General features: G+C 41.5%; 3 protein-coding genes across 6 annotated transcripts in view; 1 reads left to right on the top strand and 2 right to left on the bottom strand.

Annotated features, from left to right (window-relative positions):
* Positions 1-3,799: 3,799 nt before the first annotated feature.
* Positions 3,800-12,313, bottom strand: ercc6l (excision repair cross-complementation group 6-like). Its single transcript, XM_020595264.1, has 4 exons — positions 12,124-12,313; positions 9,779-9,835; positions 8,150-8,206; positions 3,800-7,619 (listed from the first exon to the last, which is right to left on the bottom strand). Exons 1-4 carry the CDS (start codon positions 12,177-12,179, stop codon positions 3,881-3,883), a joined length of 3,909 nt encoding a protein of 1,302 aa, XP_020450920.1. The 5' UTR covers positions 12,180-12,313; the 3' UTR covers positions 3,800-3,880.
* A 1,625-nt stretch (positions 12,314-13,938) lies between these two features.
* On the bottom strand, positions 13,939-15,748 carry sdhaf1 (succinate dehydrogenase complex assembly factor 1). Of its 2 annotated transcripts, none has more exons than XM_020595269.1 (2): positions 15,422-15,748; positions 13,939-15,074 (listed from the first exon to the last, which is right to left on the bottom strand). In XM_020595269.1, the coding sequence occupies exon 2, from the start codon at positions 14,647-14,649 to the stop codon at positions 14,401-14,403; it is 249 nt and encodes an 82-aa protein (XP_020450925.1). In that variant the 5' UTR covers positions 14,650-15,074; positions 15,422-15,748; the 3' UTR covers positions 13,939-14,400. The 2 variants fall into 2 exon arrangements, with proteins under 2 accessions (XP_020450925.1, XP_020450926.1); XM_020595270.1 differs by lacking the exon at positions 15,422-15,748 and adding an exon at positions 15,161-15,371.
* Positions 15,749-15,829: 81 nt separating this feature from the next.
* nudt18 (nudix (nucleoside diphosphate linked moiety X)-type motif 18) overlaps positions 15,830-16,399 on the top strand; it is a 5,029-nt gene continuing 4,459 nt past the window's right edge. For 2 of the 3 annotated variants that reach the window (XM_020595266.1, XM_020595265.1), the window contains exon 1: positions 15,830-15,953. The gene's annotated coding sequence lies outside the window, so the exon portion shown is untranslated. The remainder of the gene's footprint in view (positions 15,954-16,399) is intronic. The other variant, XM_020595267.1, reaches the window with a different exon arrangement.

Genomic DNA, 16,399 nt, shown 5'->3' on the forward strand with positions numbered 1-16,399 from the left:
GTCCGGAGTCAGCAGTAGAATAGAAGCCATTCAGCTTCTCTGTACTGCCTCTTGGCCGCTGTGATGGCTTTCCTCAGTCTGTACTTCACAGCTTTGTACTCCGTCTCATCGCCTGATCTGAATGCTTGAGAGCGAGCACGCAGCATGTGACGTACCTGACTGTTTATCCAGGGCTTCTGGTTGGGAACTAGACACAGTACAACGGAATAATTCTGCAGTTTTAGTCTTTCTGCAGCCATTTTATGTGTTTTTACAGCGGTTTTGTGTCTCTTTGTGGTCTCATTCAATAACATCTAGAATGCATGATCAAGCTCTGGACCCAGAGTACCCACAGCCTTGTTGAACATGGTATTCCTACAGCAGATACAGATTATTTGGAGTTATTCTGAGCAAAAAAGTTTTTTTTTTATAAGGCAAGTATAATCAGAAATGTCTTCATGAAATTGTGTTTGAACTCGTGATTACTCTATCATGTCAGTCTTCAGGTTATTCTTTCAATTAACTGATAAATCGTTTTGTCTATAAAATACAATGAAGTTCTATATATTGTAACGTCAGCTGGATAAAGAAGGGTCGAGGACCACAACTTGTCGCATTTGCTTTCATTGTGAGCTGGGGGAAACACAGAACACACTCTAAAAAGTCCCAGCAAGCCCCAGCTATATGCCCCCACCCACATGGTGATTACGGGACGTCCCGCCAACGGTCTCGGCTCTGGATTTAAGGGGATTCCCGCCAGGTCCTGCTCGGTCCCAGAGCTACAATACAGAAAGCTACAAATCTGGGCCAGCTACAACAGTAACATGCAGCCTTTCCGCTCGTGCATCAGTAATAGTAATCATGCATTTGCTACATACATACTACAGAAGTAACTTTTCCGAACAGTGAGTACTTTTATTTGTGACGAACTAAAGTTACATTTGGCTGGAACACAGTTTCGTAAGAACTGTAAGTAATAGATATTTCCAACATAGCCTGTGCGACTTCGGCTTCCGGGGTCGCGCGGATTGGCAGCGAGTTCCAGCAGCTCTGTCCTCTTCTGTGTTTTTTTTTCCGTGCTTTATTTGTGCTGTGCAAAATGTAACGTTCTGATGACGTTACTTGTGTGTATCGGTTCTAATGCTTTGTTGCCTTTATGTAACTTTATTAACTTTATTTTAAGACTAAGTGTTCTGTGTTGCGCCGCGCGGAGTGGCAGCAAGTTACAGCAGCTGTGTCCTCGTTGTGTTCTTTTCCGTGTTTTTATGAAGCCCCTTTCTTATTGTGTTAAATTGATTGTTCTCTAACACAGAAATTTCCCCACTGTGGGATCAATAAAGTACCTACTCTACTCTACTCTACTCTAAGATCATCCATCCATTTTCCTCGCGGATATTTTCCTACCTGCTGAAATAACTGAGCGGTTGTCATGTCTCCTCCTGACATGACTGAAAACGGACGATAGATACAACAACACTTCTCGACTTCTTCTACAGCCGCTAACTGCAGCTAAATTCAGTTTTTAGACAAAAAAGGAACTAATTCTGTTATCTGGAGAACGTATTGTTTTACTTCCTGTTTACATATCTTTCTTCTTCTGTGGTATTTTCTCCTTCATCCTGGAGTCCTTCCGTCTGCTGACGTCAGCGGTGAAAACACAAGTCTTTTAAATATTCAGGGTCAAATCTGGAAGCAACTGGTTTATTGTCCTGTTATTACATTTTCTTCGTGGCAGTTACCAGAAGTCGATGGCGCTTTCTGATCCTCTACTTAAATAAAAGTACATATAAGCGGCCGCTGTTAATGTCATTACATCTTTATTACTGATATATGAATGTGCCACATTTTACTGCTCGGCTTAACTGGATTAACTTTTATACAGGACTGCAACTAAAGACCAAAAGTCCAAACCTGAAAACTATTAGACAGAGCATTTAAAATAATTAAAAGAAAAACACATCTTCTCACATCTGAGAAGTTGGAAGCATCAAACGTTTGGCATTTTAATAAAGTTATTAGTCTTCTCTCAATGAACTAATTTCAGTGGTAGGTAATGTTGGACTTAACCGTCCTGCATCTTCGTTTCTGAGGAAGAGTCGAAGTCAGAACCTTTAAAATATTTATTACAATGTTAAAGAAAAGCAATTAGAGCTCTGGGTTCCGTCTCTATCTGAAGCCCTGACGATTAACAGCAAAACCGTTCAGCTCGTCTTCAGGACAAGGGGAACGCCTACCCTCCTGGAAACCCAATATCTTATACAATTTTGAAAGGTGAAAAAGTAGGTTGATCTGGTGCCTCTTGTGCTGTCCCATTGGTCCATCCATCCAGGTCCCTCCTGCTCCAATGTAGGAAGACAGTTTTCCTAGAGAGGGAGGAAGATCTGACACTGCCTGTGTGTGTGTACAGGAAAATAACTATTTTACCAGGCAGCTGTTTCTTCTAGGCCAAAATCTGATTATAACTTTGGTGTAAATCTTAGTATCTTATCAAACCCTAACTCCCCTGGCTTCAAAGCTCAGAGGGAATAATGAGCTCTTGTGGAGAGAATGCAACAAACCTAATGGAATCCTGTGGGATGATGAGACCTTGGAAAGTTACTCAGTGCACCAGACTTTCAATCTCAAGGGCCTGTAATATCACACAGTGTCTTTCAATATTCATACAGTAACTTATTTTCTCATCATTTTAGTGAATATATAATTGGGTGAATAGTAACTTCATAAACATATCTGTGACATGTAAGTATGTGAACTTATGTATTCTAAAATATAATCTAAACTATTCCTTTTCTAATATGATACAATAGTTATGCACAAACAAAGTGAACACAAAGGTTAAATGAACAGTCATGCTGTCAATCTTCTACTAAATAAGTACTTAATTCAATCAAATGTTAGAACCAATCCTAGAGTATAACTTCGTTAATAATTTTACTCAACAGTAATTTAATCTAAGACAACGCACCATATTTTATTAATTTGTCAAGTAACTAATGCTGAAAGCAGAATGAAAACAAAATCCTCAGATAACATACATCGAATTTATACTGAAGAATACCATGTATACCTAGTTACATTCATCACTGATTTGATATATATTTTTAACTTTATTGTAAGGTTCAGCTTGTCAGAACTCATTTTACTGTAAAATTATTGTAATGTCCACAAAACATATATAATGGTTATCACATCATTTCTTCCATCCTGAGCTTTTGTGTCACAGCATGGCATTTCTTTCCTGACCAAGTCGTTCACAGGTGTTTTTAGTGTCAACAAATAGTGAAAAATACTTATAGTTTTCCAGAGTCCAAGACTGAGATTTTCAAATGTCTTTTACCAGTCAATACTTGAAAACCCCAATATTATTTACTGGACCATTATTTAGATAAACGATTCAATAAGTAATTTTTCTGGAAAATCACTCCTGCATCTTAACTGAAAGGATTTGTGCTTTTCTGTTTTATATCGCTGTAAACTGTCCATCTTTGGTGGTCAGAACAGACAAGACGTCACCTCAGACTCTGGGAAACCATGACAGACATTTTTCACCATCTCCTGATGTTTTGTATCCAAAACAATATTTGTATAAAAGATCATCAGCAGATTAACTGAGGGCAACTCGTTACAGGGTCCCAGCAAAATGAAACACTGGCTGCAACCAAAGCAAAAACATCACAGATTTTGTCACAAGCTTCCCAAATAATCATCTGAACATTTAACCAGTTGAATTAGTACACAACAAATACCTTTACAAACTGTTTAAATACTAAAACATCAGCAACAGCAACATTACACAGATTTTTTTTTTTTTTTTTTTAATCTGGCAAGGTTTGTATTTGATCATCAAGTCAAAACTCTTTACATTTCTATGGTGTACAGCGAAATACCTGCACTGACTGTTCTAACTTCTCTGACTCAGCTGCCGGTACAGCTGGATGGTCATGAGCTGAACTTCAGGATCTCCAGGTTTGATGTCAATGGCTTTGAGGAAAAAAGACAAGGCATTTTGAAGCATTCCCTTGCAGTAGCACTCCCTCCCCCTGCTGACCAGTGAGTTGTAGCTTTCTGACTCGACAATGGCATTGGTCGTGACTTCTGCATCAGCAGTGAAGTGATCCATCCTCTCAGTGGAGCCTAACTCGAGTTCACTGGTCGATCCCTCAAAATTAAAGGTCATTTCCACCTCTTTCTGTTCCTCATCCTCTTCTTCTACCTCCTCCTTGCTCTCTTTGTTTAATGTTTCTTTGTTGGTCTCATCCAACTGAAGCTCACTGTGAGTTGAGCTACTGATGTCCACCTTTTCAGCTTCATCAGAATGCATCTCTGAAATGTCACCATCTTCATCACCTTCATCCTCATCAACCATGTCCTGGTTGTGGTTCCCCACATCGTCGATGACGAACTGGAGGAGGGATCGGCGTGAGGCCACAGACACGTTTCCTCCAATGCTCTTTCTTGACCGGAGAGGGGTTGACGGCACTGATTTAGGTGTGGAGGTCCCAAGCATGTGGGAAGAGGTGTCAAGTTGCTGCTTGCCGCCAACATCATCATCTTCACTGTCATAAATCACTGAAGCTTGCTTCTTCTTGACAACTACAATGGAATCATTCATTGACTCAGCAATTTCAGAAGCCTGGCCATTGGTGAGACTTTGTCTGAGTGCTTCTTCATGCTGCCTCTCAGAAAGGGATTTATTTATGTCAAAACTCCCCTCCATCCGCAGCTGTGACAGCAGCTTCCTCTCCTCGGCTTCAGTCTCCTGATGATCTTGAATATCGTGGTCTGGGAATATGTCGCTGTCCTCCAGTTGTAAATTGAAGTTGCCCTCAAATGATTCAACCCCAGCGCTGACTCTGGATGATGTGTCTGATTTGAAGCTTGAATTGGATGCTCGCAAGACAGACAGTCTTTTGTTCTGCAGGGGGGTGATACGAGACTGAGTCAAGTCCATCTTAGAGTCATAGCATTTAGAGTGTGAATTTCCACTTATCTGTTGTTCATGTTCATCAGGTGCTGTAATGTTCGCCGGGCTGCCCTCACCTGCTGATGCAACTGCAACCTCAGACATTGTTGATTGGTACATTGATTGGTCTGCCATATCACCTGCTGCAGCATCAGTGGCCTCCAACTTCAAGGACTCCTCAATCACCTCCTGAGGAGAGTTATCTGCTGTATCCAAGTAGCTCTTCTCCTGCTTGGCAGATTGGTGTTTTGGAGAATCCAGGTCCTGGTGTTCAAGCTTGTCTTGGCCTACTTCTACAACAGGCTGTTCCTCTGTCATGCTCTCATCTTCAGTTAGATCAGTGACTTCATTTCTCAGATTCTGCTGGCCGTCCTCCTTGCCAGAATCCGAGTGGCCCATTTCCACTGCAACCGCTGAGGTGCTGAAGTTGCTGTCAAGTTGTGGATGTGAAGGACTTTGTCTTGGGTTTCTTGGCTTTTTCTCTTCAGACCCCTCTCTGTTGCTGTTGTCCCCTGGTGGTCTGAGCCAGGCTGGTTCTGTGCTGGAAGCCATGCTCGCTGCCAGCTGCATCTGCAGATCTGACTCTGCCTTCATCAACTCCTGAGCCTTCTGGACCCGCCCTTCGATGTAACGGTGCTCCTCCTGGTCTTCCACAGTCTCATCGTGATTGATGTCAAGTGAAAACATGAGGTCATGGTCAGAGATCCCAAACATCTCCATAGCGTGCAGGTGGGCAATGTGCTCGTCCAGCTGGCGGTCTGTCCGTCGGTGCCTGGAGTGTAGGGCCTGGAGCTGCAGCTGTGTGGACGAGGACCGGCTGTCCTCCAGGGTGAACAGCTCTTTCAGCTCCTGCTTGCTGAAGTACCGAAATGGGTTCTTCTTGTCCCCAGTATTCTGTCTGATAAGGGAGTCTTTGAAAACCTGCCGCCTGTAGATCTTCTCCTCTACCGTGCCACAGGTAATCAGTCTGTAGATGATGACATTGTCAGTCTGGCCAATGCGGTACGCCCTGTCAACAGCCTGAGCGTCTGTTGCGGGACTCCAGCTGGGATCGTAGATAACTACTCGGTTTGCTGCCGTCAGGGTAATGCCAACTCCGCCAACCTGGGTGGTCAGGAGGAAGACGGAGTAACGCTTATCATTCTGGAATAAAGAGATGCGCCTCTCTCTCTCCGCAATCTGTGTTACTGTGCCGTCCAGCCTCAGCACTTTGAAACCCCTGTTGCCCAGGATGCGTTCAATGATGTCAAGCATCTTCCTGTAATGAGCAAAGACGAGTGTGCGGTGGCCTTCTAGTCTGAGCCTTTCAAGAAGTGCAAACAGGAAAACAAGTTTCCCAGACTCAGATATTAAGGTGTCATCGGGAACGTTAGCGATGCTGTGAGTATCAGTTTCCATGTCTTCATTCTGCTGTTGTTCAGCTGCACTTTCCTCCAATCCTAACTTAGCTATGGCTCCAGCAGAGAGCAGTCTGGGATGGTCGCACAGCTTTTTCAGTATGTTTAGCTCAGCTAAGGGGGATCTGCTGGTCATGAGCAGCTCCTTGATGTGGTCCAGTGAAATGAACTGCCTGTATATTTCCTCCTGAACTGAGCTCAGATAAGTCCAGACAATCAGGTCGTTCTTTCTTGTCAGTTTTGGCGTGACTGCTCCAGAGTCTTTCTGATGGTGTGGGACTTGGTTCTCCTTGTTGTCAGAATTTTCCTCCTTGGTTGGATGTGCACCATTCGTTTTCTCTTTCTGGATTTCAGTCTTTGTCCTGCGGAGGAAGTATGGTTTTATTATGGCCATCAGGGTTTCAGACATGCGTGAGCCCAGAGCCTTTTCCCCTGGAGTGGCGTCCTTCTCCCTGGCACGGGTGATGGGGTTCTCATACTCTGCTTTGAATGTTTTAGCAGTCCCGAGGAGAGTGCCCTGACAAGCGAAGTCGAAGAGAGCCCACATTTCTCTCAGGTTGTTCTGCACTGGAGTTCCTGTGAGAAGAACTCTGTTTTTTGATGGTATGGCATAGGCACTCTTTGCCGTTTTGGTGGCTGAAGATTTGATCTTGTGTGCCTCATCCAGGACCATATAATCCCATACAAACTCTCTGTTGTGGTATGACGAGAGCTGTTGCCAGTTGTTTAGAAGCATATTGTAGGTGGTGATGATAACCCCACCTCTCCTCTGAACTTTCTCCAAATTTCTGGTCCTCTCTGCTTTGCTAGCACCATGAAACCCTTTGACTCTAATGCCGGGAGTCCATTTGGCAAATTCCTTGGTCCAGTTTGTTAGGAGAGAAGTTGGCATGATGAGCAGAATGTGCTTAACCAGTTCATTATCGTACATACCGGAGAGGAAAGATATGACCTGTATGGTTTTACCGAGGCCCATGTCGTCAGCCAGAATCCCCCCCTTACGACCATCTCTGTAGAGACTGTATAAGAAGGCCACTCCATGTCTTTGGTAGTCGTAAAGTTTGTCATGCAAGTCCTTAAAAAGCATAAGCCCACAGTTTTTCACATTGACATACTCTTCATCTTCATCCTCCAAGTCATCCTGAGCAATAAAGTCTTCAATTTTCTTTATCCTGCTCTCAAGTTTTTGACTCTGCTGAATGTTGTGAGCTGACTTGAAGAACTGAAGCGCTTTGTGCAAATCGCCTTCTCTCACAGCGTCTTTACCATCCTGAACCAGTCTGAAAGAAACAAGACAGGACATCCCTGGGTAACATAAATGAAGACAGTGCTGCTGGTCAAAACTACTTTGTTTATGGAGTAATCTGACAATTATTTTCTTGATTAATCAATCAATCTTTTGGCCCATTAATTCCGGTCATATATTGTGCAAAAACATCACAGAAAGAAAATGCTGGTTAGTATGATGAATACTATGTTGCACCACATTTCTTGGCCATCAAGGACAGTCGAAGCTAAACAGAGTTTCTGAGAGGGTTTGAAATGAGAACATGAGCATGAAAGACTTCAGACAGGAGAGTGTCTCAGGCAGCAGGACAGAGACAAAATGAAGGATTATTAGGTGTCGACGGCACAGACCGATAAGATAAACCAGGTTCCGGATTCACACACATTACATTATATTTACTGTTGCCTTTAGGCCCTGGATGGGTACAGTCAAAGCCGGACTGGGCTTTTAATAATGGCCTGTAAAAGACAAAGGCTGACTGCTGGGCACAAACCAGCAGTGTTTTTAATTGCTTAGGGTTACCTGTGGTAGGTTTCCATTTGGTCATCATGGATGGCATCAGTGTCTATGGACAAAGACCTGTGAAGACAAAGTCAGCATCAGTGACATCCAAGCTCCAGGTGTAATGATGACAAGTCTAAATTCTTCCTCTATACCACTACACACACCTCACCCCTTCTCATCTCTCCTTCCTGGACTAATGCAATACACTTCTATTACCTGTAACACTGAGGTGATCTGTTAATTTGCACATACTCACAGAATACTGCTATTTACATCCATTGAACTGTTCACTCATGTAACTTATCTTCTTATTCTGCACTGTTCCATCCCATAGCACTAGTGTTTTATAAGATTAATGTAATTTAAATCCATAAAGTCTGTTGTATATTGCCTTGTATAACTTACTGTAAATATCCACTGTGCATATCTATGGTAAATTAGTTCTGACTGTAGATACTGTGCACTCTGCACTTCTGGTTAGAGGCTAAACTGTATTTTGTTGCCTTGTACTTGTACATGGGTAATAAAAAATAAAGTTGAATCTAATCGAATCTAAATGGCTTCTGTTTGTGCTCTGCATGAACTGGCGGTTTAAAAATATTGTATCAAAGTTAAATCCATCTTTAAATCCAAATTAGAACAAACACAACACTAACAAAAATCTGAAACCAGTTGTCCCCGTTAGCACACTTATCATACACATGACAAAAAAACAAACAAAAAAACACCAGAGGATTTGCATTGCACCTCCTATGTGTCTGATGGACCTGATGAACGCTATGAACAGGAATGGTTTCGACAGAAAAATGACAAATTGTCTACTACACATCTATTTTGGACCACACACAGATGTACACTTGCAGTTTCTCTGACACACACACAGTTTCAACTGTATGACATTGACAGAGCCGTTCCACACATTTCTTTGGCCAAAGGCATTAATGATGAATGGAGAGACATGGGTCCCTTCGTTAAAAAATGCATGCAAACAAATAATTGGCAACCAACTCACGATGCTTCTATTTTGTTTTCTCCTACACTGCAGTGTTTTAAAAGAAGCTTCTCTTCAGTGTTTCGTTCAACAAGATCTGTTCAGCTGGTACCTGAAAACACAACACGAGCTCAGCACTTCCTATCTGAAGCACAGGCTGCAGCCATCCCAGCCTTACAGGAAGTCCCTAAGACACTGTGGGCTACACATAAATACAGTGCTGGCCTCATCAAAGATTGTGAACTGGTTGTAATTACTCCAAAGTATGATTACAGACCATGCAAACCACAATATCCTCTGAAAAAAGAAGCCATCCATGGTATTACTGCTGTTTCTTGCAAGAAATAAAATACAAAGGACATATCTATCTCAATTCTTTTTATTTCACACTCACTGAAAGTTGCTCATTTTACTATAGGTAAACAGGGATTTTTCCTCCACATTAATGCAGTTTGCTTCTCTTCTATGTTGTGATCTTTTAACCATTTACTAACCAGCAACAGCTGTTTAGGTAAAAAGAGGAAACTGGTTGAAACAAGAAAATCACTTTGCATAAAGGTTGTGAATTTTACTTTGGATTTTTAATAATGGCCTGTAAAAGACAAAGGCTGACTGCTGGGCACAAACCAGCAGTGTTTTTAATTGCTTAGGGTTACCTGTGGTAGGTTTCCATTTGGTCATCATGGATGGCATCAGTGTCTATGGACAAAGACCTGTGAAGACAAAGTCAGCATCAGTGACATCCAAGCTCCAGGTGTAATGATGACAAGTCTAAATTCTTCCTCTATACCACTACACACACCTCACCCCTTCTCATCTCTCCTTCCTGGACTAATGCAATACACTTCTATTACCTGTAACACTGAGGTGATCTGTTAATTTGCACATACTCACAGAATACTGCTATTTACATCCATTGAACTGTTCACTCATGTAACTTATCTTCTTATTCTGCACTGTTCCATCCCATAGCACTAGTGTTTTATAAGATTAATGTAATTTAAATCCATAAAGTCTGTTGTATATTGCCTTGTATAACTTACTGTAAATATCCACTGTGCATATCTATGGTAAATTAGTTCTGACTGTAGATACTGTGCACTCTGCACTTCTGGTTAGAGGCTAAACTGTATTTTGTTGCCTTGTACTTGTACATGGGTAATAAAAAATAAAGTTGAATCTAATCGAATCTAAATGGCTTCTGTTTGTGCTCTGCATGAACCGGCAGTTTAAAAATATTTATCAAAGTTAAATCCACCTTTAAATCCAAATTAGAACAAACACAACACTAACAAAAATCTGAAACCAGTTGTCCCCGTTAGCACGCTTATCACAAACATGACAAAAAACAAACAAAGCCCCCCCCCGACCATCATGTCAAGTGAGTTTTGATGTAGGATGTCACACATTACAGTCTTTGTAATTAGTCAACAGCCTGGACATCAACTAGATCTGCAACAATTAGTCCACTGATGGAAAGTTAATCAGAAACTAGCTGATAACTGAGTAATCATATTGTTAGGCAAAAATGCCACTCAGTTTAATTTTTTAATGATAAAATATTCAATAGATTTAATTTTCATTCATTTTCATTAAGAAAGGGAACAAAATTATCTACAGCATAGTTTTACTAAATTAGACAATTCCCATTAAACTGTGAAGAGGCAGTTTACACAAGGTTAGGCTAACTGAACTGATCCCATCTCATCAACAGGCCACTGAGTCTCGGCTTCTCGTGGTTGTTAGAAGTGATCTGAAAGCTGAACCTGTGCTTTGCTGCCACACCGGAGACTGGACTTGCCAGCTTCACTTGAGCCAGAGTTTTGAAGTCAGGGAACATTTACCATGGGAAGTACCTAGAAGTTGCTCTTAACATGGGATTTCCTGATCCTGAAGCTCTCACTTCACAATATTCTGGGTTGTCTCTCAGCCCAGCAGCTATGCATGGATGCACCTGGTGCTGCTGGGGCTGAGTCATTCCCCCACCAAACTAACTAATTCTACTGGGTTCTGTTTAACTCTGCTCTGGACACTGCAGTCAAATATGTGCCTGGGATTTTCACTGTAAAATGGCAGGAAGTGCATTGTTAATTGTGAAAGCAACTTTGCTTCTCTTCTATGTTGTGATCTTTTAACCATTTACTAACCAGCAACAGCTGTTTAGGTAAAAAGAGGAAACTGGTTGAAACAAGAAAATCACTTTGCATAAAGGTTGTGAATTTCACCGAATGAGCACGATGCACCAGGTGGATCTGCTCACGAAATATAAATGAATTAATTAATTCAAATTCATTTATGCCTTAATTCTACTCAAAATGTAAAACACAAATAGCCTTTTAAATGGAAATTAAGGCTTTTAAACCTTCATTAGAACAGGGGAAACAGCAGAGTCTTCGCGGTGAGATTTTCACTTTTAGTTTGAGCTGGTCACTAATCTTTAAATTACCCTCTTGAACACTAGAACAGGAACTGAGACCAAACGCTGGGTTTCAGCAACAAGCTACAGAAAGCCCTGAAAACTGCAAATAATAACATCAGAAAAAAATAATTAGAAAAGCAACTCAAAAACCATTACTGTTACTGCTGGCCGTATGGTTAAGAAGCATTCCGTCAGTGACGGCAAATATTCTGGCTCCATGCGATACGTGAGAGCCACAGGTTGGTCAGGGGACCGCTGTCCCTCCGACTCCAGCGTATGTAAGTAGCAGAGGCTGCGGCGAGCACAGGCCCAGTCCAGCAGCTAACTTAACTCACTTAGCTTCTTTAAAAGGGACTATAGGACCAGATGGCATCAACTGGTGTTTGGAGCAGTATGATTAAAGTTGTACTCGGTCCAGTTAAAAGTCAAAGATTGACTCTGTTTTGTGGGTTTCAGCTTTAGCGCGGTGGCTTCCAAACACAAATTAACCACTGTCGGTACAAGTTTAACTAGCCTCTTGGCGTATTAACCGGGGAGGATTAACACTGATGGTAATTGTAAACTAATGTTGGCTTCACTTACTTTTCCAGTTTTTCGGAAATCTCTGCAACTTCGCTGTTACACTCAGCGCCAGCCATCCTAAAGAACTTACCAGCACAAAAGACCCCAGTAAATAAATATTTACAACAAGAAGACTGGTGCACCGATTTTAACAATGAAACGTCTTCTTGGTAGTTGCATTTTTTTTTTCCCCGCCAATTTTTTCCAGCCTATTAGAGAGGACGCAATAGATACACTACGACAAAACCGTACAATCAGAAAAACTGACGTTTGACGTAGGCGGGACAACCAATGCGGAATAAGGAAGTGGATTTATTTGATTTCATTTCGTGTTATTTTATTCCTTTAAAAAGGTATCTAATTTTCCAAGATACCAGTGAGATTTCCCGGGGGAAAAAACGAAACTTGTATTTTTAAAAAACTGAAAAAATTTAATATATCTAAACCTAAATATTGAATGAATAAAAAATAAACATGGAACGGTTTTACAAGGAACATTATTAATAAAGCAAGTAAATAAATATAAACCAGAAGTATCAACTTTCTCCAAATCAAATTATGTAAACTATAGCTTCATGTACAGTTCTAGTCAAATGTCTTATAACGTTTTGAGGATTCCCCACAATGAAAAAATTTGTAATTTTGATTTCTTTTTACTGAATTTTAAAAGCCAACCTTTCTTTTTAATTGCAAGACAAAATAGCATGGTAACAAGACAAAAAACGGAACATGAATACAAGTCATTTAGAGAAGAATGTATGATGGGCGGCACAGCAAAACAGTGGTTAGCAGAACAGCGAGAATGTTTCTGGTTCGAGCCCTGGCTGGCCTGGTGTCTTTCTGTGTGGAGTCTGCATGTTCTCCTTATGCCTGCGTGGGTTCGCTCCAGGTACTCCAGCTTCCACCCGCAGTCCAAAGGCATGCAGCTTAGGTTGACTGGCGACTCTAAACTACCTGTAGGAGTGAGTGTCTACATGTCAGACCTGTGATAAGGATAATCATCTTTAATGGCCAAGTATGTTACACACAAGGAATTTGTTTCCGGTACAGAACCGAGGCAGCCATCTGTGGCTCCAACTCAACCGATGACTCTAAGGCTCTAACCATCCGGGGGGTGGGGGGATGAAGTGCTCAAGGACACTTTGACATGTGGACTGCAGGCACTGAGATTCGAATGACTGCTCTACCCACCGCTCTGTCACCTCCCCCATAAACTGGCGACCTGTCCAGGATAGACCCTGCCTCTAAACCTAGTGTCAGCTGGGATTGGTTCCAGGCCCCCTGCTGAATGTTAAGTCCTGTGATGATTATTTTTATAGCTTTTATTATTAAACCGCTCTACAAATGAAATGAATGACCCAAATCCAATCAGATTTTTTGTTTATAGGGGTCTGAGCTTGTTCACCTGCCGGGGAAGTGCTGCCTGGAGTGTTCCTCTGTGAAGCCTGCCTCTTCATACAAGGGGAAATCCTACAAGGTACTTCTATTAGAGATGTACATTGCATTGATTTTGTGCTTGTTTGTACGTAAACACTAGAGCAAAGTCTGGCAAGAAATCTAAACTGTGGTGTGAGACAGACTATAGTCTTACTGCAGAGGAGGCTGCTACACAAACGACCTAATATGTCAGTGTTAAACTGAAAGCCCTCCACAACCCTATTCACAATTAGTGTTATAGAGGTGGTTTGTGTGTGAAGGTGTCTTATGTGTAAGTAAAAAAGGGGCCAGGGGGAGTAAAGAAAGAGAGAGAGAGAAAGGGAATAAACAACAACAAAAAATGGTATATTTGGCAGCATTTAAAATAACTCAAAGGAAAATAACATGTTCTCACATCTGTGAAGCTAAAAGAATGAAATGTTTGGCATTTTAATAAAGTTATTAATCATAATCTCTCAATGAACTAATTATTTCAGTGGTAGGTAATTTAATCTATGACAAAGTATCATATTTTATTAATTTATCAAGTAACTATTGTTGAAAGCAGTACGAAAAGAAAATCCTCAGGCAACGTACCTCAAATTTATACTCAATACCATGTACACCTGGTTACATTCCAGCACTATGGTTCATCACTGATTTGATATATCTTTTAAAAACTTTATTGTACTGTTCAGCTGACATTAATTATTTGTGATGATTGCAATATCCGAAAAACTTAAATAATGGTTATCACATAATTTCTTCTATATTGAGCTTTAGTTTCCCACTGGACTTGAATGCAGCATCACAGCATGACATTTCTTTCCTAACCAAGTCTTTGAGTCATTCAGGGTCACATGACACTGTGCAGGTCAGGGGTCAGCCTTGGTCTCTGGGTTTGGAGAAGGAACCCAGCTGTTTGGTGTTGACATCCTTCAGCTGCTCCAGCTGCCTCTGTCCTCGCCGGTACAGGTACTCAATGTGCATCACGTCTGTCTTCTTGATCCGGGCGTTCGCTCTGAATTCATCTCGGATTCGAGGGATGAAGCCTGGTTTGTTCTGACCAGCTCGCAGGAACTGCCGGTACAGAGTCAGGACCAGCCGCTGCAGCTTACTGTGCCTCGGCATTGGACAAACTCAGCCTGAGGACACTGAATTTATTCTTTATAAACAGATACAAATTAGGAAGCAGCTCACCAGGACATACTGACACCAGAGCAACTCCAGTTGCAGTTCCTTTAATGTCCACTAGAAGTGAATGAGAAACCCTCTAACTTCTCAGTTCAGCTCTCACAAGGGTCACTGACTTTCTTCTCTGTGATAACAGACGACACAGAGCCCTGAATGAGTGGAAAGCTGGAGCTACAGGTCAAACCACGAGGACGCTCAACACACCACGAGGCTCAGCTTTGCCTTTACGAGTTGAGTTTCCAGGGTGTGATGCTACATGTGAGCTGAGGGAGAAGGAAGAGCGCTGATTGGCTGAGAGCTTGTTACAGGTGTGCAGGTGTTAAGCTGATGCAGAGCAAATTGAGGGAGGGTCTGACGTCCGACTGCAGGAGCGAAACAAACCCAGTTTACATGATGGCAGCGCGACAATATAACAATGTGTGACTCATGTTGGGGGTGCTCTCTTTACCCATGTAAAGCACGTTGAACCGCCTGTTTGAAATGTGGTATTTAAATACAGCTGCTTGCCTTGCCTAGTACACAAGTACTGAAGTGCATGTGCGCTACATTTTATGGTGAATTGTTTGGAACTGGGGATCCCAGGAAGTGACGTCACTATTTAGGATGGTAAATAGTTAGGATCCGAATAAAGAATAAACTAGAAACAGCATAAACACACCAAATGGAAAAACTGAACCCCCCCCCCCCCAAAAAAAACGAGTTAACTTACCTGTCTAAATTTATTGAGTCAACCCGTTTCCGATGGTTAAACCATTTATGTTAGCGAAACTCGCACTAGCTGATTCTGCGTTAATTCAATCTTTAACCTAAGCTGTCTTTAAAAATCTTTGCCACGGTGTTATCGTACTACACGTTACAACACACCGATGAAGGTGACTGAACAGAAAACATGTGACTTCCGGTTAGCAGAATTCACAATAAAATATTCCTTTACTTCCTCCAACAATGACAATAACTAAAGCTATACAGATAGATGTTGTGGGATTAAACTGAAACAGTGAAAGTACAAATACCTTAAAAGCAAATTTTACAATACTTGAGTAAGTACTTAAGTGAACGCACCACTACCGGCGGCGTTATGCACGTTCATCAACGCTCTTACCTTTTAAACCCCAAACCGGAAAAGTTTTCGCACTTCCTGTTTAGCTACAAGGGTTAAAGTGTCAAAACAGAGCTGCTGCAGACTTCCAGAGTCACTGAATGGAAAACTAACACCGCTAAAAAAACATATATACAAAAAGGTGTGTAATTTTATTGATACTCTTCTGACTGTGAGACCGATTGTGTACCGAGTGTTACAACAACAAATAGAAGTGTCTGTGCAGATTCTCAGTCATCCAGGTCATGGTAAACTGAAAAAAACTTAGAAAAATCAACTGGACTAGATTTCTAGGTCGAAGACGTTTCACCTCTCATCCAAGAGGCTTCGTCAGTTCGACCTAGAAATTTAGTCCAGTTGATTTTTTTCGAAGTTTTTTTCATTTAACAAATAGAAGTCGTTTTCTAGATGTTCTTTTAACATTAGCTAATTATAAGCTTCTATTTCTCTATGAAGCCTCTTCCGGCTCTTTTAAACCAGGAACTCACAATAAGACGAAGCAGACCGCTTTAGATTTTATAAAAAATAACCGTGCTGGTTTATTCAGAGGATCACAGGTAAAATTAACATTACACGTCCAGATCTCTC

Source organism: Monopterus albus, unplaced genomic scaffold, assembly GCF_001952655.1.
Source record: "Monopterus albus unplaced genomic scaffold, M_albus_1.0 scaffold26.1, whole genome shotgun sequence".
Lineage (NCBI taxonomy): Eukaryota > Metazoa > Chordata > Actinopteri > Synbranchiformes > Synbranchidae > Monopterus > Monopterus albus.